Genomic DNA, 21,847 nt, shown 5'->3' on the forward strand with positions numbered 1-21,847 from the left:
CATTTGAATGTAGGCTACTCTTATTGCCGATTTTATCTCAAGATAGCTGCCTTGGTATAGTGTAGCAAATACAATCCAAATCAAGACACTCAGTAACGAAACTTTATGATTTCTTGTAATGGTTTCAAGTGCAGGTAGCCTAAGAAGAAGAGGGGGTAAAATTTTCGTCTTGATCGCTCTAGAATAATATTCATTTTGCATTTAACTGCCATCACCACTAGCTGTAGAACTATTTGGTGAACAGATCTTAGGCTAAGTAACGGTAAGGAAGCATTTATTTGTTCGTATCTCCATTTTCGTAAGAATTATACTAGTTCAATACTCTGCCGGTCTGATTCCTTGAAATGTCTCTCCAAGTGGCCTGTTGGACCCGATTTGTCCACGTTATCGTCCATCGAGAAGCAATCCACTTCACCAACCCCGAGTCGCTCGTAGCGCAGAGGATCTTTTGCTGCCATCCTCAAGACAAGAAAGCTATCACGGTATTGAGATGCCTTCCCATCTTTGTTCCGATATATGGCTTGCTCGATATGAGCTAGTTTAACGGCATATTTTGATCCCGGGGGTAGATGGTATTCGATTGTTGGGAATTGCTGCCAAACACAGCTTCCATTCGTTTCAACCTTTGCATCTCCACTTTGTGCAATTGAAAGCATACCGTCCTGTACAAAAGTCGAAATCACTAGCTTCGCGTGCTCAAGTTTCGATGTAAAAGCAGGGCCGCTCCATTTTTCCTCCCATTCTTCAATACGAAGAGACGGAATTATTCCATCATCATATTTAATATTGACAATACCAACCCCGGATTCACCGCGCGGAAGCATGCATAACCAAGTCCAAGATGGAAAATTGCTTGTCGGTAGTGAATGGGATGGCGGAGTGCCTTTGAACGGACCACGCCGGATGGACCACTTCAAATCAGCATGTAGCGTTTCTTTCCAGAGTCCAAGCATGGGTGTATGGCCAGTAGCGGACTTGTAATAGTTAATTAAGCCCGCCGCCGCCGCCGCTGCATCGGAAGGGTATGTGAGCTCTCGTGTCGCATATGACTTCACCCACATCTGCCACAGATTATAAGCTCGGACCGTGCTTGTAAAGTCGAAACAGTTGAAAATTGTACTACTGTAATCCAATGCGGGAATCACATTTTGTGCAGACCATGCCCCATCTTCTGACTCAAAAAGTTCTCGGCATTGCCACATTATTTGATCAGTTGTAAAATATACTGTTCGTGGCGCTAGTGCGACTTCTTGGAGGACCCAGCCCCTTGCAAAGTATGGAGAGGATTTACGGGATAGAAGTTCACGGTACTCTTCCTTTAGTGCCGAGGGCCTAATCATCAGTTCTTCATGGGGTTCATCTCCTGTATTTCGTACGGTTGGGTCTCTAGGGCTATGACGAATTACCGCAGTAGGTATAGCCTTGGAAATATGAAGAGCAGATATATCAATTATGCCTCCATGAGCATCGTGTGCAGCAGAGGCAGCCAGGTTGATATAACTTTGACGGTATATATCTGCCATCTTTTCTGCTTCAATTTCCCAGTCGCTATAGTCGTCTTGAACAATACAGAGGGAATCAATCCATATGTACTGGATATTAAGCTTAATAGAAATTAAGATTGCGTCTCTAAAGTTCAAGTTTAAATCATCCAAGGATATTCCTTTCTTCCAAGTTAGCTGAATGTATCAATACTTTTTAAGAAAATATGATGTACCGTTATAGTGATGAGCTATATTTTCTAAAGTGGTTTTGAGTGGTGACTTAGAGGTCTTGGGCCCCCAGCAGTGACTAAGAGTAGCATAGCGAGCATCCGTGCCGACTGCAGTTGAGGTCTCAATCAATCTGATTATATTTGATCTTTGAACCTCTTTTAAATCCAGAAGCCTTCGTGGCCTAACAGATGGTCTTTCAACACACCGAGTATGTTGAGAGTCGCAATCTGATAGCCATTTTGAGATGCCCTCTAGGCGAGAGTCGAACGATGGTATATTCTCTTGCCAGATAGCCCTACTTCCAACACCTAGTGTTCCCCTTCAGCATTGGATATGTCGAGTGATGATGCTATAGTCAAACTCACTCGAAGGATGTGCAAGATAGTATACAGGGTCTCTGGGGCCTGCGCTTGGAAATGGAAGGTCTTCTACCCATGTAACATGTATCAAAAATCTTTCTGAACTCATTTTGACTTCCCCGAATATTCTGTATGACACTTGAATTGGATCATAGCCGGAATAACGAGGTTTCCCATCTAGAACAACTCGCAAGACGTATTGACAAAGTGGGCATTGAGCCGCTGAAGCTTCGAGTGCTTCAAAACTCGGCTTGTAGGGTAACTCAACATAGGCATCTGATGATAGATTTGGAGTTTTTGTCCAGCTAATAAAGCTCTGGCAAGGTGAGCATAGGAAATAAGATTGCGTGTCCGCGGCCATCTTGAGGTGTTTTTGTTCGCCGAAAGATGAGGCTTAAAAAGACAATCTGAGTGGGGTTAGTGAGAAGAGGAGCAAAGGAGCATAGCCAGCGTATATATTATGCTACCAACATGCCAGTAACTTAACAGGGATATCTATGGCATAGTTACTCTCCCATGCCGCTACCCATCTAACTAAGTACATGTAGGCACTGATACAGGGTTCAAACTTTATGTACATGGAGGTGCGCTCGCTATTAATCTATAAACCAAGGTCCCGTTCTAAACAGCTTGAACGCATGTGCAGGTTTACCCCACGCATGCAGGAGCCTGAAAGCAGGAAGTAATAGCCTGCCCATACAATCTGGGTATCCATAGAATAAGTTATCAGAATCAGCAGTTCGCATTTGGATGAAAAATATGCGTCTAATTGATTCCGACTGTTTGTCTCGTGTATATATTAGCTAGATTCCAAAGCGTGAAGTTTCTGTCTGCTATTAGGATCACGAGGAGTTTAGTAATTATCCTGGGTAGTTCTGACATCGCTTCCTGATAAATAAATGCTGGGCTTTTTGAACTTGAAAATTGGAAAGGCAAAAAAGGCAAAAAAATAACCGCCGTGATATCCCAGCCAGATGCTTGTATAGGAAAAGCCCAATGCGGGGGTCGAACCCGCAACCTTGAGATATCGCATCGCCAATTCAGAACGTGTGATTTAAGAGTCTCACGCTCTACCGATTGAGCTAACCGGGCGCTTACTTAAGCAAGCTGGCTGAGCTCCAAGCGGTTGTTGCTTGTTGGAATTCCGAGGATCCTATGTGGATTATAGATCTTTGCCACAGTCAATATGGTTGTGATCCAACACCATTGGGATTCAGAAATGGCCGTCAGAGGTTCAGCACTAATACAACCTCCAGCTGAAAATTTTCACAATCATCTCTTGACTGGGCAAGCGTCAAGAAGAGTGGGCTACGAAGAGACAAAGCCGCAAGGTTGTTACTACAGCTTTTAGCAGCTCCGAAATACATGTATTTTTGCAAGTGAACCCACTAAGGTTTTCTTTCCATGCTATATTCTATCTATTTGACCTATATATACATCTATGGCCAATCTATCCTTTGTTGCTTTATCCAGCCTCAGCCCAGAGCCACTCTCAATTTCCCAAAATTTATCGTAGACGTAGCTGAGCTTCTCCTCTCAAGCTTGAATAGATCGTGTTGCATGGTTAGTTTCGTATTTTGCACCGCTGTTCTAACTATTAGACCTGGGAAATAGCTGTGCTTGGTGAAGTGCATTGTAGGTTAAATTCCACCTACACCCGAGTCCGGTTCGCAGGGCAGAGCATTTATTTTTATATTGCCACCAAAGGCGTACTTCCCCGAGAAATTGTTGCGCAAGGACTGGAAGTGTCGTTGCTCGTCCTTCAATATCGCCTTCGCCTTATTAGCCATATAAATGAATGAAAGCGGTCGGTGTGCGAGAGCTTCCTGGCTCTGACTATTGTGGCCAGATGGCGAGGCCCGCTTTCTGATATCACATCGGCTTCGACTATGGTGTGTTTTCGATTGAGCCTACATGATGATACAGTTTGACTGCAGATGCCTTGCTTCGAAAAAAAGTAAGAGCGCGGCATCATAAGCGCAAGACGGCAATTGTTGCTGCTTTACCGATACTGCCCGAGATACCGACGATATAGACCGTCATATATAGACAGGCGAGCCCGCGTTCTTGAGGCATAAAGGAGGTTCATTCTTTCGTAGCGTAGGGCAAGCACCGAACGCAAGCTATGTCTTCACTTTGTTATTTTAGCGAACCGCCACGGCTAGCAAACCAAGCCTCCAACTCTGGAATTCCCACTGCCGCGGATAGCAACATCTTTCCGAACACATCAACGTCGTCGGCCTTTGCTTCACTAAGTACCACGGCGAATTGCCCGTCGATGATGAGGAAGTGATTCTTCTGCCGCCAAGCATCTCTGAACTCGAGCGCTGTCTCCGCCTGCCACAGATGCTCCGACACCATCCAGGAGTGGCACAAGCCCAGGCGTCCATCGCACTGGTATAGGTCCTGGCTGCCTGTGAGCACGCGATACGCCTGCAGGAAGAAAAAGGTAAATAGGAGCGTCCGCCGCGCCGACTCTTGGAAGATCCACTCTTTCCAGAGATCCGAGAGCGTCGCCAGACAGCACTCGGAGAAATGGTCTGAACAATTTGCCTCGGTGTCGAAGACGACGTGAGCAAGGAGTCCGATTGCAGAGGTCTCGAGGATTGGAATGATGCGCTCGCCTGATGCTCGGGCGCTGATGTCCCCATCAAAGAGGCGGATAATTTGGTAGAGGAGCAGAGCTTGGGTGTGAGCGAGGCTGTCAATTGGCGTTGTTGGTAAGGGCTCGCACAGCAAATCCTGCACTCGGGACTCGATGCAGCGGAGAATGACTGGTGCATTTGCTCGATTCTTTGACAAATAGAGTGCACACGAAGCAAGAGCGTCTGTTCCTCATCTTGTTAGCTATATTGGACCAGATAAAAGTAGAAGGAGAGGCTCTCGTACCTTGCATCGAACGGGGCATGCTGTCAGCATAGAGGAGCGGGTGCGACCACGGTGTCTGTGTCTCTAGCACCATGTTCTTGGGGGCTTTCTGGATTTGATCTAAAGAGAACTGTAATCTTCTCGCGACAACCTCGGTCAGTCGTTCATGAAGGTCTTTGACGGTTGGCGCCGTCAGCATGGACGGCTGATGCACAACGTCGAAACCCTGACTTTCAGCACTGTAGTGAAGGGTTGAAAGGTCGTTGAGAAATGGATGCATGCTGTGCTGGCTGGATTCTTCCAAGTTTACGGTCGTAATAGGTCTAGATTGGCAGGCAATTGTTTTGGCGCCCCCTGTGCAGTCATCGCCCAAGGCACCATCAGAAACAACCACGTCCTGCAACGGCGCCGGCTCACACGAAAAATGACTAGAGGCTTTTGTCTTAGCCCGCGGCATACGTGACGGATACTCGCACTGAATGCGTCGCTGCGAGCACCGCAAACACGCCGGCACCGCAAAGTCGCATCGGCGCTTGGCCTTGATGCATGCCGCGCAGCTCTTCTTGCGGGGCGGTGGGTTGTTGCGTTCACGAGCCGTAAAGGACATAGTTGCTTAAGGCTCTGGAGAATATTTCATATCTATGGGCTAACCACTTCGCCGGAATCCCGCCGCGAGTTGTTTGATGAGTCTAGATGAGAACGATGCAATGAGCAACGGGTAGTGAGTGTAAGGGGCAAGATTAAAGTTGTGAGCTTGGCTGCCTGGCCGGCGATGCAAAGTGGGTCCGGCGGAATTCCGCCGGCTACTATGAATCTGTCGCCGGCTTCCGTAACGGGCGGAGCTCCGCCAGCCAATTAGTAACTCCTTTATGGACGACGACTCATGATCTGTGTGAGATTCGCGGCAGATACGTATTGTATAGCATGATATCCATTGGGATAATACCCTTTGCAATGGCTATATATATCAGTAGACGTTTCTCCGTCTAGCAGCCCGATATGAGTTGAGTCCATCGCAACGACCTCCCAGTGACTGAAGCAAAGCAAAAACAATACGTCTTAACTCACTTACATCAATACATCTTAACTCACTTCCACGACGAAATAAGAATGGTTCAACCAAAGGTCTTTGTCTGCGGTGCCACCGGCACACAAGGCGGCGCCGTTGCTCGCAGCCTTCTCTCTCAGAACGTCACGGTCAACGCCCTCGCCCGTGACCCGTCTTCACCCCAAGCCCAATCCATCAAGGCCTTAGGCGTCGAGCTCTTCCCTGGAAATTTTGATGACTCATCTGCCCTCAAACAAGCCTTGGCTGGCTGCACCGCCGCCTTTCTCAACTTCAGCCCTGACTTCAATGACTGGACCGCTGAGCTGCGCTGGGCAAAATCCATCATAGCAGCTGCACGGGACGCAGGGGTAAAGCATATATTATACTCTAGTGGATTTGCCGTCAATGCCCCCGAGAAACTTCAACATTGGGACCCAAACAGCGTCTTAGCTATTGTGCTACTCTCGAAACAGAGCATTGAGAAGGAAGTGCGCGGTGCGGGCTTCGACTACTGGACCATCCTACGGCCGGGCAACTTCATGGCCAACTACCTGCCGCCCAAAGTCATGATGTATGGTGACCTCCCGCAATCGGGAGTATGGAACACGGCTCTCCTGAAGGAGACCACGCTGCCCATGATCGACGAGGACACCATTGGCCGCTTCGCATCTGCCGCAATTCTTAACCCCACCAAGTTTACTAGCCAAGAAATTGAGCTTGCCGACGAGCTTCTTCACCCTGAGCAAATTCTCGAAAGGCTCTCAGCCGCTGCTGGACGACAACTGAAGGCTGAGTATATGTCAGAAGCCGATATTGAGGAGAAGAAGAGCAACCCTTTTATTCTCGGACAGTTCGCAATGCGCGACATGGTTCAATTCGTTGACATGGAGAAGGTCAAGAGCTGGGGGGTTCCCTTGAGCTCATTCGATACATATCTCCAGAGAGAGAAAGACCAAATTAAGGCGACTTATCAACAGGCTGCCTAAAGCCATCCTTTTTTGTACGAGCGACCTAAGGCTCTTGTTTTTTTGTTAAATACTAGATAGCAATCGCTACTCCGTGGAGAAGATAGATAACATTACTATATACTGCGGTACCAAATACTAAAAATCGAGATTGAACGTTCTACCAGGAACTAATTTTCTGTGTCTCACGCTGTGACGTATTACAAGAATTCAAGTGTCATTAATACTTCATCATGCCTTGCGTGAAATGATGCTGACAAACGTAAATTAAGAGAACCCCAACTCCGGTCTACGCAAAGAGTCGATCTGAAGACGAAATCGGCCGGCTAAGCTAGGTTTCGGGTCGGGCCCACAATCCGAGTTAGCTAAACAGTCGGCTTCAAAATCCGAGGTGGGGTTACTCGGAATGATCAACGAGCAGTTATTAATAATTAACATTTGTGAGTGACAACTTATATAAAAAGTCGTTAAAACTATGGAAACGCACTTGTACTCTCGGACATGATCGGAAGCGTCATAGATGTAGCTATATAAAACAAGAATCCAGTCTTCAAACGCTGAGCATCACATTGTCTCAGTTAATCACACAGGCAGAGAATCTATCTAGTGTATCCACATTGAAGCCGCAATGGCCCCGGTTACCTCCCGCCAAGCCTTCCGCAGGACGGATGATTATACCCCAGGCAGCGCTAAGGTGAAGCTTGTCACTGAGGACTTGCCTCTTCCCCTCCATTCAACCGCTGTTTTGATCAAGGTCCATGCGGTCTCTCTCAACTATCGCGATGCCAACATCGCCAATGGTGGTAATCCTTGGCCAGTCACTCCCAATGGCGTGCCTGGAAATGATGCAGCTGGAGAGGTTATCGCAGTAGGCGATAGAGTATCGCTCGTGTCTGTAGGAGACAGAGTAGCCCCAATCACAGATTCCAAGTTTGTTAGTGCTCGCTCGACTGGGCGATCTTGGCTCGCGGCAAACGAAGATGGAACGCTCGCAACGCATCTTGTTTTTGATGAAACCCTAGTTACGAAACTTCCCGCACACTTAGACTGGGTCCAGGCGAGCATCATTCCTTGCGCTGGAACAACCGCCTGGTCTGCACTCAAGGGTGCTACCATGGGACAAACTGTCCTAATTCAAGGTGGCTATTCCCGTAATTTGTGTTGTTCGTTGGCTGATAATTTTGCCAGGTACCGGCGGGGTTGCGACGTTTGCCTTGAAGCTCGCCCGAGCATCAGGCCTAAGGATTATCCTAACCTCTTCAAGTGACGAGAAGCTCAACACGGTAAAGGAGCAATTTGGAAAGCCCGACATTGAGACTGTTAATTATAAGACGAATCCAGAGTGGCATGAGGAGGTCCTAAAACTCACTGATGGCATTGGTGTCGATCTTGTTGTTGAGAATGGCGGTAGCGCTTCTCTCGTCAAGAGCATGCTATGCACTCGACGTGGTGGTATTGTTAGTCAGGTGGGCTACCTTGGGGGTCCAAAGCCTGAACACCTCAAGGAATTTATCTCCACCATCATCGATCGCAGACTGAACATAAGGTTAGTAACATCTCTCAAGCCGGCATTGATTCTAGAGTGATCTAATTTCGATACTAGGGGAATAAACGCTGGCTCAAGGGACGACCAGGAAGATCTCATGGCTGCCATTTCAGCTGCAAAGATGACCTTTGAGGATATTATTGACTCAGTATGGGAATTTGACAAGTCAGAAGAGGCTATAGAATTCGTCTGGCAGGGTAAACAACTTGGAAAAGTTGTCATTAAACTTGGAGCGTAAAAAGGCATGCATTCCTTGCGGAAATTTATTTGTTACTTACTGAAGCGGTGGAAGATGGGGACAAATGACGGGGCAGACTCACTTTGAGCTGCAATGAGACTCAGCTTAATGAATAACGCCGCGCGTGAGACTGCATAGCATGAATGGCGACATAGCTAGCAAAGTCTTCGGAAGTCAGGGGTCATCTAACGATCGGAAGCGGGAGTATGGGTTTGAATGAAGTGATATTGGTAGAATTACCGAGCAATTGAGGCGGTACAGCGCCACCCCATATCAGCATTCACGAAGGTTGTGCTCCCGCTCCGAAATTACCTCAAAAGAAAAAAGAATAAGGTGACACTGTATACCCATCCACTTCTTTGTTCCCTTTGTTTGCGCTTGGGGCCGTCCCGCGGCCGTGGCGGAACAGTGGAGCCCGAATGGTGAAAGGGCTTTTGGATGTTTCCATTCACTCAAACTTTTGCCAGTGGGTGTATCCGTACAGTTTTCAGTAGGCCCACAAGTGCGGATCACAGTAGAATTACTTGCTGATAAGTATACAAACCTTAGGCTCGTATTTGCTGTCCGCTTGACACACTACCCAATGCCTTCGCCAGGTCAAACGACCGCCCGTGATTCACTGTTAGGTATACGTCAAACGAAGAAAGCCGTTTTAAGTTGTACAACCTCTTGAAAATGCAGTATTATGAATGATTAATGCCGTAAAACTGTTAATAGCATCAGCTATAATGCCAATTAGCTCAGGATCTCATTACTTTCACAATTGCTGGCGGCTGCAGAGAACTACTCTTCGGAAAATAACTGTGATTGAGTTCTGAGTTCTTTTTATGCTAGTTGTTCAATAAAGACTTAAAAAAGCCAGAACTTTTAATAAGTTATCGTCCACCTCTGTAAACCCGGCTTGTGTATATTTACATCATAGGTAGATATAGGCACATTTTGCTTATTCATATTTATAAATTGATAAACATTCCATTTAATGCATATCACTTTGTCACTCTTTTGATCTGTGGTATATTCGAACCGACGGTATTCTGCACTTATAGATATAACGTAACTGTCACCCTGGCCATTTTGTTTCAATACTGTTCATAGCTGCAGTACTGAAATGGCTTCTCTGGCTTATCAATCTGCCAGTAGTGGCCTTGCAAACAAAGAGAATACATTTTGAAGAACTCTTTTATCATCCTTATGGCTTCTGCATTCACTATTGTTCGCACATTCGCGCATCGCTGTGGGGCTTTCCATACTCGTTTGTATGCCCTCCCGCCTGGAGCAGCATTCAGTACGACATATAGCCCTAAGCACGTCTCCTATTTATTTATTTCTTCTCTTCATAGTTTATAATTTGCTTATATTACTCCTAGAAAGCGTTACAGCCAGGCTTGTAAACCCCAAATACCTAGAAACGGTCACTAGCCATAACGGTAGCGCTTCTTTTCTCCCAGACGCAACTCCCCCAAAGGATACTCATTCTACACGCCAATCTTGAAAGACCTATCTTCTCTCATCGCCATGGACGACAACGATGGCAATATTATAGCCTATATATACCCGGCTCTTGGAACTATGGGACAATCCAGAGCAAGAAGAGCTATAAGTCAGAATATAGAACACCCAGGATACACTCCCCCGAGACACTGTCGCCTCCAAGATAAGGAAGCACCGTGTTTCAAAATTTCCGATATTGTCAACGTGCACGATGAAGAAACGTTGGACGAGGAGAACCAAGAAAATCTCGAGCATGAAGCCTGTATCAAGCTGACGTTTAATCATATTCCCAAGACTCGCAGTGGCCTGAGGTGCGGATATGGAGAGGATGCTGAGCTCCGTGTTAGTTCCGCTAGAAGTATCGGACTCTATCACTTTGCCCTCACGTTTGATGACAGCTATCATCTCATCGTCCGAGATTTAGGGTCTACGAGCGGGACCACGGTCGTGTATGGGCGGGCAGAACGAGGCCCGTGGTCCGACTTCAGCTGGATTGTTGGTGGTAGTGATTTTCTCAAGGGAATCAGTTCCGTTATTGTCAAAGTGTCAACCCTTCTTCAATTTCGGCTCGTCATACCGCATCACAATATTCAGTCTAAGCTTTATAGAGACAAAGTCGACCGGTACCGTGCTGGATCTGCGGATGTCGAACAAATCTTTAGGCTTGGCAATGTCGGTCTCTCAAGCCACGTCAGAACAGCGCTTCCATCCGGCATTCACACACCGGCTATAAAGCCTACTAAACCGGTAACTCTTCAGAGAAAAGTTGGCGAGGGATCTTTTGCATCCGTCTATCGTGTCTGGATCGTCAGTACAGGAGAACAGTATGCTTTAAAGAAACCGAAAAAAATGGGCATCAATCGACAGAGATGCGTGGGAGAGAGAAGCCCTAATTATGCTTCAAATCAAACATGTCAGTCTAAATGAATATAATTTCTCAGTATTGGATTGGACAAACTGTGCTGACCTTTCTCTAGAAACATATCGTTTCATTGATTGGCTTCTCCTCACCGCCAAAGCCATGGCTGCATCTTGAATATATGCCTCATGGTACTCTTAGTGACCGCTTGAAAGACAACAACGACTTTTCTCGCCTTGAATGCGGGCAGATTCTTATCCAGGCGTTAGATGGCCTCACTTATCTACACGCGAGCGATCCGCAAATTGTGCATCGAGACATCAAACCGAATAACATTCTTATTTCACATCGCCGCAACAATGATATTTTTATCAAGCTCGCAGACTTTGGCCTTGCCCATGAAGGAGACACTCTCATGACTATGTGCGGAACATACGTCTACATAGCCCCTGAGATATATATCGCAAATGCTACCCATCGAAGCCAAAGGGAGGCTTATACGGCCCTTGTTGATGTCTGGTCGCTGGGCGTTGTACTCGTGGAGCTATTATATGGACTGCCCAAACACGGCAGAAAAAATAGCATGGGAGTGGACTGGTGTGAAACCATCTGTGAGTGGGCAGAGATGAAGAGTAGGGCTGAGAATGATGAAATGTTATCATTCCTTCTAGACTCGATGCTCCGATTACGGCCAAGTGATAGAAAGACTGCTGCAGATTGTTACAAAGGAGCATTACCCTTAATTGCTCAAGCGCAAGAACGAAGACGTGACGTCGATGATGGCTGTTGCTCAATTAGACCAGAAGATGGAGAGGCCACAATCATTCTAGGAAACATCAAAAGGCTCGGCGATCAGACTATCGGAATACAAAACGTTGACTCTGGTATTGGAGATTCATCGCTATGCAGATACCTCGTCAGCAATCCTGGACGACAAGCCAGCTCCAGCAACATACAGCCTCCTCGGGCAAAAGCAGCAATGGTTCATGTCGGACAGATTCTCTCCAAATTTCGCAATCTTGAAGACAGCCTCTTCTATGAATCTACTTTTGGAGAGGTTATAAATGGGAGCTATGATGAAGATTTCGAGACGGCTTCGACAATTGTTCCAGCTCATCACACCAAGCCGCAAGAGGGAGTGGAGGCAGGATTGATCGAATCTGTATCGGGACATGCAGCGCCCGTGGGGGAATCGCTTTCTGAAAATATGGAATGGTCGAAGCTTGGAGATGATACCGAAACAACGATAGAGCAGACAAAGACCCTGACATGCAATGAAACTCAGGCATCAATGTCGCTCAAGAGGTCAAGCGCTGCCATGTAAGTACATCATCCAAAGCAGAGGACCTCTGCGGTCCGCATACCCAAGTAGCACTGAAGCTGATGTGAAGTTTTAGGAGCCCGCCATCACCGAAGGCTTTGAAAAGGATAATCAAGCGAACCAAGCGTGCGTGAGAGACGATTGATTAAACGTGTAGAAGGCGTGTGTTACTGGTGTGTGGCTGTGGAGACTGTATTTAGGGTTGGCAAAGGTTATCTGACTTGGATCGGGGCTAGACCTATGTAGTACTAATAAATAGCAATATTAATCGTGTACTAAAATTGGGTGTGGCAGGGGATGTGATACTTGGCCTGTGCCAGTCTTGCTCCTCACGTGCAGGGGTGGCTGTCTTTGTGTTTGTGACTCCTTTGTGGCTCGCGTCGTTGTACGTATCTGTTTCTTTGAAACACACCTGATCTACCCAAGATAAAACACCACCGACCTGCATACTTAATACCAACAGCGCCACAAGGGAGGCATTTCATCCACGTGTGAGAAATGGAGCCCCGAAACATAGTGAGACTGCTTCCAGTCGACGAAGCCCTCATTGTCTCTCCAGAGGTGCTCGCTGAATTTGTAAAGGAGAATTTCGACAAGAAACATGACACCTTACTTGTCGACAATATTCCAGATTGGGAAGATGTGTCCCAGGAAAAGAGGGACCTGCTAAATGAAAAACTTCAGTGAGTCAACCATCTGGGATGTTAATCAATTACGACTAAACATAACTCCTTTAGAGCGGCTATACGGAAAGTCATAACGCATTCGATAGATCCCGATGACCTCGCTGCACGATTGGCCCAAGTACCATCAGAAAGAGGCTCGTCAACACGGCTTATGAGTCCCACGGCGTCATCTGAGGATGAGTTTGATGAGGAGGCTACGCCGCTAGAATACCAAGCTAGATGCTACCAAGCCCTTCTGGAAGAGGGCGGCCGGCCACTGTTTCATATTGATCTTCTTCCGCAAATCTCAGCAAATGTGGACAAATATCACGACTTGTTACGACCGTGGAGGCCCTACCCAGACTCAGCGGGCCCTACCGACTGGGAAGTATTCCATACGCAGATGTAACGCTGGCAAGAATTTCGCGTGGCGCAGCTATGGAGCAGGGGACGCAACTTTGAATTTCCTGAATATCTCGATCGGGAACGGCGCCATGAACAGATAATGGGTGGAACTAGCAAGCTCATAAATTCACCCGAATACGAACAGCAAGAACGCAATTCATGGGAGCGTAAATATGGCCAACGGAAACCACGGCAATATGATACTGATGACGAAGAGAAAGCTGCTTTTCTTGGGTATAATAACGCTATGAAGGATCTGCTTATGGATTATGGATTTACCTGGCCTTTTCAGTTGCATCTAGACTTGGAGCAGCAGGACCAGTGGACAACATTTGTTGAATATCTCGGATTCGAATGCCGCCACCTTCGCCGGCTTACCAGATCTATGGAGAGCATGTGCCCGCAATCTCTGGCTGAACGGGATGAATCTGTGAAGGCCGAAGCGGTGGCGTCTTCTACTACAAGTACGAAGTCTCTTAATAAGCAAGTCTATGAACTTGAGGGAACTATGGCAGCGACTGAAAACGACAAAGAGGCGCAAGTACAGACAGCAAGAGAAGAAAAACAGCCAGAAATGCAGGCTGGTTGGGGACTCCCAGACCAAGGACGATACATCCCACAATCAATTCTAGATAAGACCAGAACTGCCAGCGAGCGTGAGCAGAGATATCAGGCAGAAAAAGCAAGAGTGATCTATCGACAATATAGAGTTGAGTGGATTTTGTCTGAAATAACCAAAATTGAGGCGGAGCAAAATTCGGCAGGCGAAAATGCCAGCTTGTTAGGGACAAAAGACAGCGAACGAAAGCCCACAAGTGATGGCAACATGGTCACGCCAATTGAAGAATGCGGGCGAATTGATAAAGAGAAGATGGAAAACCGCAAGAGTGAGGGCTCGTCGATAGCTCAAAGCGTAAAGCTCAACATCCTAGCGGAGGAAGCTGTCCCAAAGACAGAGGTGAAGACAAGCAACAAGCCATCTAACGAGTCATAGCTTTGCCGGAAGCAAGAAACCATCGACACAATTCTGCATGAAAGAGGGAGATGTAGATCTAGAGAGTGCGGCAGCTATTTCGGCACAAGTCAGCTCGGCAGCCACGGTTGATTCTCAAGAGACTTGCAATGATCGGCGAAGAACTTTGCGACCGAGGTCAAATGGGAAAGTGGCCCCTACCGCCTCTAAATCGGTAGAGGCAAATAAGAAGCAAGCAAAGGAGTGATAAAGGCTACCGCGTGTATCAGGACAAATCTAAATCTGGTCTTCAAAATGCTGGATATGCAAATTTATGAGAAGCTTGATGGTATTAAGAGAATGATTCTCGGATTATGAGGCTAACGAGAGATGTGCGCTTAGGTATTGCCATAAGCATTCATCGTGGATGCAAAGCTGGGGATTGTATTTGGACGTTTTTGCATTGTTGTTTTTAAATAATTTGCGCCTTAAGGAGTATAAAAAAAACTAGAACGGTGTGTTTTTGTGCGTAATGAGATGAGCAGTTTTTTTAAACGAGCAGATTGAAATATGAACCAACGTGACAGAATACATGTACATAGTATTAAAAATGATGCTGGCGCAGCTATAAAGAGACCTACTTCAAGGCATTTTGGACATTATTTATGAGTAGACAGCAGCCAAGTTTTATTTTTTGCTTAACACAAATATTGCTTTTTTCGCAGTCAAGTTCGAACCTTCATATGTTACAAAGAAACTTGTTTATGTTTTGGCAATTTCATGTTCTCTTCGATTTAACTGTAGTATTCCATCAGCCAAGCACGCAAGTCTCCAACAGTCTGGTACTCCAAGAATAAGCTGCCATTAACTATAACCCCAAGCTCTTCCCGAAACTTCTCAGCAATGACGAGGCTCATTAAGCTATCAACTCCCAAATGCATAAAATTGGCTTCATCAGTCAGATCAGCTGGGTCAAGCCCTGATTCGTCAGCTAAAAGCGCCATAGCTTTGGAAGCTATGCTATCCGCCGCAAGTGGCGCCGTTTCGACTGGGGCAACCGTGGAGATGGGGACAGGGATAGGGACAGAATTTTGAGTATACGTCTGTATTGATCCCTCCAGTGATTGCTTCTCATCCTCCATTATAATTTCTGCCACTACGACTTTGGTAGCAACGACAGGTTTTAGTACAGTACTAGGGGAAGCAGCTTTGGCATGAGTAGCAACGACGGCAGTGCTGTCGTTCTTAACATCTGGCGCCGAGAAGAATCTGTTAAGTAACACTCGGGGGTAGCAGCGGAACTTGATGGCATGAACAAGGCCAATGATCTCACCATCCTGCAAGATATAGACATCACCGAGATAGACGGTGGGGTCTTCGGTAGTGGGAATCATCTTGACATACGATCGGTACTTGGCTCCAGCAACCAGTGGGCGAGCAATACGCATAGAGCCACAGCCAGGAGTAACACAGAAGTTGGCGCGAGTGTCCATAACATCGGATACGTTCATCACAAAACCCGCCAAGTGGGCAACGCTATCGATGAAGAATGGTGGAATAGTCCAAACACCGCTGGACTTGGATTTGAGCGTCACGTCGGCAAATGCCTCAAGCTCGTGCATCACTACCGACTGCATTCCCTGGTACTCATCTGCGTAATGAACCAAGTTGTTGGAGAAGAGGAGGTATGCCAGACTATGCGACAACCGGCTCGCCACGCCATTCTCAGCGAGTTGCTGCAGCGCGTCGATGCGACCCTGAACCAGATGCTTCATAGGTATCCAGCTGACAAGATTGTCAGCCGAAGACCCGTAGCGGATCTGGGCGGTCACAATAGGTTCCTCGTCGGCGAATGCGGAAGCGTCAGAAGTGAGATTATGCCATTCGAGGCTAGCTACCCCCGAGTCGATATTGACAGTAGAGATAGATACTTGGATCATCTGCGGCACTTTGGTATTCTTCTGGACTACTATTCCCTCACGGACAAACATATTGTACACCTCTATGTCGACGGGAGCAACTCCCGCTTTTGCCTCTGGCCGCAGATTCTCATAGAGGTATTTGCCAAGGGTAATGGCAATATCTGCGTGGATTGACTGCATGTGGTGGAAGGCAATATTAGTTAACATCTTTCTTTTTGAAACTAGGTAGTTCATGAGTGCACACTTACCGAAGTGACTACACCTGCCCCATTCATCTGATGACCCCGTGCAGCAGCCAGGAAGTCAGCCTGCATTAAGTCAGACTGCACAATAACACGACCAGTAGAGCCGTCAAACACCTCATCTACAACTTGATGGACCAGCGATGTGTGAAGTCTGGGTCTTGGGGGCACCAGCAAGCTTATCTTCTGCTGTTGCTGCTGCGCCTTCTCCTCGTCGTAGAAAGTGTTGCCCTTCGTAAGGGCCCAGTCGCCATTATACTGGATCCAGTAGTTCTTATAGTTCCATGCATAGGTTGGCAGGTCTAGAAGACGCAAAGAATGCTCGAATGGATGATGGAACTCATGAAAGCGTAGTGGCACGCCAGCGCCGTATAGGAGGCCCAAGGAGTGGCTCAGTGTCTTCCAATCATCTTCATCCCTTCTCATGGACGGTACTGCTACCGGTAGAGAGAATGCGTCGACCAAGATGTTGCGAGCTAGGCCAAGGCATATAGGGTGTGGACCAATCTCGATCCACGCCATGGACTCATCAATGAATCTAGCGTGGTGAGCAGCTTTAACGCCGGCGACGAAATTGACAGTCTCACGAGTTGCACGGCGTAGATAATTTGCGTTAACAGTCTTATCATCGATGATACTGCGACCTAGTAGCGGCGATACGATGGGAATGGCGGGCGCATGGTAGAGCACGCCCGTGTTGGCCAAATCCTCATATTCATCCAAGATTGGGTCTGTCTGGGATGAGTGAAAGGCATAATTCATACCAAGGAGAGAGCACTTGAGCCCAGGACCACCTTCATCAGATTTCTGCAGAGCTGCAGCCAAGGCGTCCATATCAGCTCTTGGTCCGCTAAGGACTGTATCACTGGGTCCGTTGATACATGAGACTTCAAAAGGTAAATCTTTGAGCTTAGCTTTCTCATTTATCGTATTAAGAGATGCTCGTACGGCCAGCATTTTATGGGTACCGCTCGTACAGCTCTGCTCCAGGAGAATGGCGCGGCTACCGACCAGAAAGATGGCGTCGGCGGCTGAGAGAACGCCAGCAATATGTAGCGCAGCATACTCGCCCAGGCTATGGCCGATAACTAAGTTTGGATATACTCCAAGCGAGTTCCAGTACTTGGCGAGCGCAATCTCCATGCACACAAGAGCGAGATGCGTCATGACGGGAGAATGCGCATGGTCCTGTGGATGGCTGCCGTCAATGACAGGAATGATGGATGGGAAGCCCTGGCCTTTCACTAGTGAGTCAAGATGGAGCATCTGCTCGCGGAAGAAGGGCGATTCACGAAACAGCCCAAGGTCCATCGACCGGTGGGAAGCTCCTTGGCCTGTAAAGGCAAACACTACCGGCGGCGGGCCTGTTGATGGGATGGGCTTATGCGTATCCGCCGACTCTATGTATGAGGCAAGCTTCTTTTTCAACGCAGATATCATGTCCTCTTGTGATGAAGATACGGAGACAGTAATGGCTACGCGGTGATTGTGATGCTGGCGTCGCGCGGTCGTAGTATAAGCCAAATCAGCCACCGAAATATCTGGATGCACCTCTAAATATTTGAGCAAACGTTCCAGATTACCCCTAAGCGAGACTTTGCTCTTGGCCGAGATTACAATAAGGTGGGCTGAACGGGGATCCCTTCTCTTGACATTCTCTCGCAACGGTGGCTCCTCGATAATGAGGCTACTGTTGCCACCAGAGGCGCCGAAGTTGTTGACGACGGCGATACGTTTACGCTCAGGATTGCGCTGCCACGCCACTTTTTCGAAGGGAATGTGGAGATTTCTGCGTTGCAGTTCCTCACCACTGGGAAACCCTGGGTTGATAACGCCCTTTATGCCGACATGCTTCGGGATAGCCCCCTTCTCGAACATCAGCAACACTTTGAGCAATGCTGTTGTGCCCGCCGCCGCTTCACCGTGACCGAAATTGGACTTGACCGCACCGATATATAGTGTCTGCTTAGAGGAGCGGCGGCGTGTCTTTAGGGGTGCAAACACATTACATACAGACTGGATCTCTTGCGCATCGCCAGCCTGTGTTCCAGTGCCATGCATTTCGATATAGCCAATATCCAGCGGATCAACGGCAGCTTTGCGCAGCAAAGATCGAGTGAGATCAGCCTGGTGGCCAGCATGGGGATGCGTGATGGAGACCGCCTCAGCCGAATGATTGGTTCCTGCGGCGAGAATCACGCCGAGGATGTTATCGTTGTCAGCCTCAGCATCTTCGAGCCTCTTTAACACCAATGAAACTACGCCATCCGCGCGGCAATATCCATCAGCCTCGCTGTCCCACGTCTTGCACGCATTGGGAGTTTTGGATAAGAAATGTCCGCTACTCAGTCCAGCAAAGCCATCTGAGTTGGTAAGCACGTTCGTGCCACCAGCCACTGCCATGTCAGTCTCACCATTCCATAGTGAGTTACACGCTAGCTAGTAATGGAGAAAAAGTGTTAGTAGCAGTTCAAGGTAGAAAACGAAATGGAGAACGACTCAGCATACGTGTATAGTTGCCAGGCCAGACGAACAGGCAGTATCAATGCTGTAGCTGGGACCAGCAAACTTGAAGAAGTAGTTGATTCGTCCTGGGCCAAAGGCCCGACATCCTCCTGTTACGAAATAGGTGCCAATTTCTTGACCCGAGTTGACTTCATGATAATCATCGCTGGCCTGCGCGTAGAAGGAGCCTATGCGCTCAAGCTTTGTGGATCTGGTGCGGTTTGCAACATAACCGGAGCGCTCAAGAGCCTCATAGGCCGTTGTAATAACCAACCGTTGCATCGAATCAGTTTGCAGGGCCTCACGAGGTGACATGTTGAAGAACGGCGCATCAAAGAGGCCCGGTTCATCGATGAAGCATCCGTACGGAGTGATACTTGTATTCATACGTTTGCCTGAGGGATCACAGTGAGTATCAACGTCAAAACGATCTGCCGGAATCTTGCGGTGGACATCTAGCCCAGCTTCCAAGATTTCCCAGAACTTGTTGGTATCGGTTGCCCCTCCAGGCATACGGCATGCCATTCCCACAATGGCAATCTTGGACTGCGCCGAGTCCCGACTCTTTCGCGGCTTTTCGGTCCCAATCACCCACGGTATCAGGTCTTGTACCGAAGCACGTAATATGCTTAAGCCTTGCTGTTCTTGTTCCTGAACCGTCTTGAGCAGATCTCGCACAGGAAACGATGTGCGAAAGATGAGAACCTGGCAACCTGTTGCCTCCAAGTCTTTAGCTTTCTGCAGGATGCCCTCGATTACCTTGTCAAACTGAATGGGCTTTATGAGAAGCTCCTCGACTATGTTCTGAAAAAGCCCACTGGCGCTACTGGCTGAGAACGGTTGCCCTGTTGAGATGGCGAAGATGGGAACGCGGGGCGAGTAGCGCGCGTCCAGCAACTCCATTGATGAAGTCTTCACGATATTGTCGGCATGCGCTGAGGTGTATATGTGAGGTGCGTGACCGAGGCCGTTGTATACTGACATCGCCGACCAGTCACGATTACGGAAAAAACTAGACACACAGAAGAGATGTTTGAGCCGTGCCGGTGGTCCACTGATGATTACTGACGTACGGCTTATTGCACTGATAAAGATTTTGCCGGCTTCTGGCGTGTGCTAATATTTCATGTTAGATGCTGTTTGTACTATAGTTTTTGTCTGGGATGGTTGTCGTTTAAAGTGTATTGATCAAGAAAACAATATCGATCCAGTTATTTCTAGGGGGGATGAATAGAATATACTTGGAAAGTTCACGGCATACCTCGGCTGTATGGATAGCATCAAGCTCCTTCTGAGCATCTTCAGCTACGACTTCCGGTACTATGTATGCCCAACTATCTCCAGTCCCATCAATGGGTCTCGGCTGTAAATTCTGCGATACTTCATTGACGAGAACAACCAGTCGAAAGGCTACACGAACTACCTCGGCCCCAATAATAGGGATATCGCCAAGCGTCGGCGCCAAGGACACTGCTGCTGTGGCTAAGAGTCCGGCTCCAAGCCCAGCCAGACAAGCATCTACACTGTGGAAGTCATAGTTCTCTCTGCAATCCTCGTAGTATCCGATAAAAATAGCCAACTGCACAGCGCAGAGAAGAACCTCATCGATGGAGCTAGCGAATGGTGCACTAATAAGTTTTGCATTGTCGGCCAGGTCAAATATGCAATCAAAGTGCGGAATCAATTCCCTCAATGGCGTAGGGAGCTGGTGAATCTCTCCACGAATTGCCAAGGTAGCCTCATGGATGAAGCGCGCGAGAGTAGGATATTGTTTATCCTTACTATGAGCAAGTAGACATCTCAATAGTGTCTTCCTATCGTCATGGGGAAATTCGTTGCTGAAGAAGCCAAGCTTCAGCTCTCTTGATTGAATCAGTGAGACTGAAGTTGAATCCGATGAAGGGGTAATAGCTGACATATCTGATACTGCTTCACCTTAAGAGATAAAGATAATCGCAATGGGCTCAGAGATTGTAATTATCGATACAGAACATCAGATGATTCATTATCGAAAAAGAGCGAGCGACAATAATGATTAAATAGCACAATATCCCCTACGAGATCATTTGGCAACAATCAGTACGTCTCATTCTTCCGACTCTTTCTTCAACATCGTACTTATCTAGCACATCAACGATAATGACTGTTATACAAGACTTCCGATGTTACAAATTGGGGTATCACAGCCCCGTACACTGCGCAACTAATTTATTTGAAGCAGTACTAAATTTTCAGCCGCTCTATTTATATTGCGATGAGCTCTCCAAAGCTCATAGAGATTCTACTTCGAGCACTATCCGTACGATAATGAGCTTGTCGTACTGATACAGACCTACGAAACCAGAATCGACTAGTAGAAACAATATTGCTTCGGTATCTTAGCAGCAGATTCCCATTGGCTTGTTCCTGGCTTTGATTCAGAGAGAATAATTCCATTTAGTTTCTTTTACCACGACATAAGAAAGAGTATTTCTTCTTTTCCCCTCTCTTGTATCAGGATCAATAAGACTTTGTACCATCGCGGAAAAGAGTGATGGCACAGTCGTTCTTATCATTCCCAATTACCATTGTAGGTTGTGATTCTATATGTACATTTTTTTAGTGAATTATTATTCAGCATCCCAGTTTCGTTATTCAGCACCCCAACTGTGGCTAATGTGACGAGATTGCAGCTATTTTGATATTTTCTGCCTCTACTGCTTCTACTGCTTCTACTGCTTCTACTGCTTCTACTGCTTCAAGTATT

At 47.3% G+C, this 21,847-nt stretch overlaps 7 protein-coding genes and 1 non-coding gene across 8 annotated transcripts; 4 read left to right on the top strand and 4 right to left on the bottom strand.

Moving 5' to 3' along the window:
* Positions 1 to 111: 111 nt before the first annotated feature.
* Positions 112 to 2,487, bottom strand: GGI43DRAFT_197089 (HET domain-containing protein). The gene is made up of 3 exons (XM_083200025.1): positions 2,081 to 2,487; positions 1,718 to 2,023; positions 112 to 1,663 (listed from the first exon to the last, which is right to left on the bottom strand). Exons 1-3 carry the CDS (start codon positions 2,433 to 2,435, stop codon positions 306 to 308), a joined length of 2,019 nt encoding a protein of 672 aa, XP_083057304.1. The 5' UTR covers positions 2,436 to 2,487; the 3' UTR covers positions 112 to 305.
* A 577-nt stretch (positions 2,488 to 3,064) lies between these two features.
* Positions 3,065 to 3,166, bottom strand: GGI43DRAFT_t186. The gene has a single exon. It is a non-coding gene; the product is annotated as a tRNA-Lys (tRNA).
* Positions 3,167 to 4,036: 870 nt separating this feature from the next.
* On the bottom strand, positions 4,037 to 5,762 carry GGI43DRAFT_197102 (Zn(II)2Cys6 transcription factor domain-containing protein). Its single transcript, XM_083200026.1, has 2 exons — positions 4,964 to 5,762; positions 4,037 to 4,902 (listed from the first exon to the last, which is right to left on the bottom strand). The coding sequence occupies exons 1-2, from the start codon at positions 5,547 to 5,549 to the stop codon at positions 4,214 to 4,216; spliced, it is 1,275 nt and encodes a 424-aa protein (XP_083057305.1). The 5' UTR covers positions 5,550 to 5,762; the 3' UTR covers positions 4,037 to 4,213.
* A 9-nt stretch (positions 5,763 to 5,771) lies between these two features.
* On the top strand, positions 5,772 to 7,125 carry GGI43DRAFT_414208 (NmrA/HSCARG family protein). The gene has a single exon (XM_083207014.1). The coding sequence runs from the start codon at positions 6,053 to 6,055 to the stop codon at positions 6,974 to 6,976; it is 924 nt and encodes a 307-aa protein (XP_083057306.1). The 5' UTR covers positions 5,772 to 6,052; the 3' UTR covers positions 6,977 to 7,125.
* Positions 7,126 to 7,470: 345 nt separating this feature from the next.
* GGI43DRAFT_197112 (alcohol dehydrogenase ADH2) lies at positions 7,471 to 9,173 on the top strand. The gene is made up of 3 exons (XM_083200027.1): positions 7,471 to 8,094; positions 8,144 to 8,501; positions 8,559 to 9,173. The coding sequence occupies exons 1-3, from the start codon at positions 7,584 to 7,586 to the stop codon at positions 8,737 to 8,739; spliced, it is 1,050 nt and encodes a 349-aa protein (XP_083057307.1). The 5' UTR covers positions 7,471 to 7,583; the 3' UTR covers positions 8,740 to 9,173.
* A 1,081-nt stretch (positions 9,174 to 10,254) lies between these two features.
* On the top strand, positions 10,255 to 12,413 carry GGI43DRAFT_425098 (serine/threonine-protein kinase; the record flags this gene model as incomplete). Its single annotated transcript, XM_083208464.1, has 3 exons — positions 10,255 to 11,054; positions 11,098 to 11,143; positions 11,208 to 12,413. 3 exons carry the CDS (start codon positions 10,255 to 10,257, stop codon positions 12,411 to 12,413), a joined length of 2,052 nt encoding a protein of 683 aa, XP_083057308.1.
* Positions 12,414 to 12,732: 319 nt separating this feature from the next.
* GGI43DRAFT_430217 (uncharacterized protein) lies at positions 12,733 to 14,700 on the top strand (the record flags this gene model as incomplete). The annotated part of the gene is made up of 4 exons (XM_083209223.1): positions 12,733 to 13,093; positions 13,148 to 13,480; positions 13,520 to 14,438; positions 14,491 to 14,700. Exons 1-4 carry the CDS (start codon positions 12,909 to 12,911, stop codon positions 14,698 to 14,700), a joined length of 1,647 nt encoding a protein of 548 aa, XP_083057309.1. The 5' UTR covers positions 12,733 to 12,908.
* A 526-nt stretch (positions 14,701 to 15,226) lies between these two features.
* On the bottom strand, positions 15,227 to 21,019 carry GGI43DRAFT_430220 (type I polyketide synthase; the record flags this gene model as incomplete). Its single annotated transcript, XM_083209224.1, has 4 exons — positions 15,227 to 16,528; positions 16,603 to 19,035; positions 19,105 to 20,217; positions 20,363 to 21,019. The coding sequence occupies 4 exons, from the start codon at positions 21,017 to 21,019 to the stop codon at positions 15,227 to 15,229; spliced, it is 5,505 nt and encodes a 1,834-aa protein (XP_083057310.1).
* Between the last annotated feature and the right edge of the window lie 828 nt (positions 21,020 to 21,847).

Source organism: Trichoderma evansii, assembly GCF_050947405.1.
Source record: "Trichoderma evansii strain SZMC 28006 chromosome Unknown GGI43scaffold_22, whole genome shotgun sequence".
NCBI classification, from domain to species: Eukaryota; Fungi; Ascomycota; class Sordariomycetes; order Hypocreales; family Hypocreaceae; genus Trichoderma; species Trichoderma evansii.

Excerpts from the sequence above, each read along its gene's own strand:
- GGI43DRAFT_197089 (XM_083200025.1), bottom strand. The coding sequence starts at position 2,435 with ATGGCCGCGGACACGCAATCTTATTTCCTATGCTCACCTTGCCAGAGC. Across the intron at positions 2,024-2,080 it reads CTATCTTGCACATCCTTCGA|GTGTTGGAAGTAGGGCTATC; the intron begins GTGAGTTTGACT and ends GGGGAACACTAG. Across the intron at positions 1,664-1,717 it reads TATAGCTCATCACTATAACG|GAATATCCTTGGATGATTTA; the intron begins GTACATCATATT and ends CTTGGAAGAAAG.
- GGI43DRAFT_197102 (XM_083200026.1), bottom strand. The coding sequence starts at position 5,549 with ATGTCCTTTACGGCTCGTGAACGCAACAACCCACCGCCCCGCAAGAAG. Across the intron at positions 4,903-4,963 it reads CATGCCCCGTTCGATGCAAG|ACGCTCTTGCTTCGTGTGCA; the intron begins GTACGAGAGCCT and ends GATGAGGAACAG.
- GGI43DRAFT_414208 (XM_083207014.1), top strand. The coding sequence starts at position 6,053 with ATGGTTCAACCAAAGGTCTTTGTCTGCGGTGCCACCGGCACACAAGGC.
- GGI43DRAFT_197112 (XM_083200027.1), top strand. The coding sequence starts at position 7,584 with ATGGCCCCGGTTACCTCCCGCCAAGCCTTCCGCAGGACGGATGATTAT. Across the intron at positions 8,095-8,143 it reads ACAAACTGTCCTAATTCAAG|GTACCGGCGGGGTTGCGACG; the intron begins GTGGCTATTCCC and ends TAATTTTGCCAG. Across the intron at positions 8,502-8,558 it reads GATCGCAGACTGAACATAAG|GGGAATAAACGCTGGCTCAA; the intron begins GTTAGTAACATC and ends TTTCGATACTAG.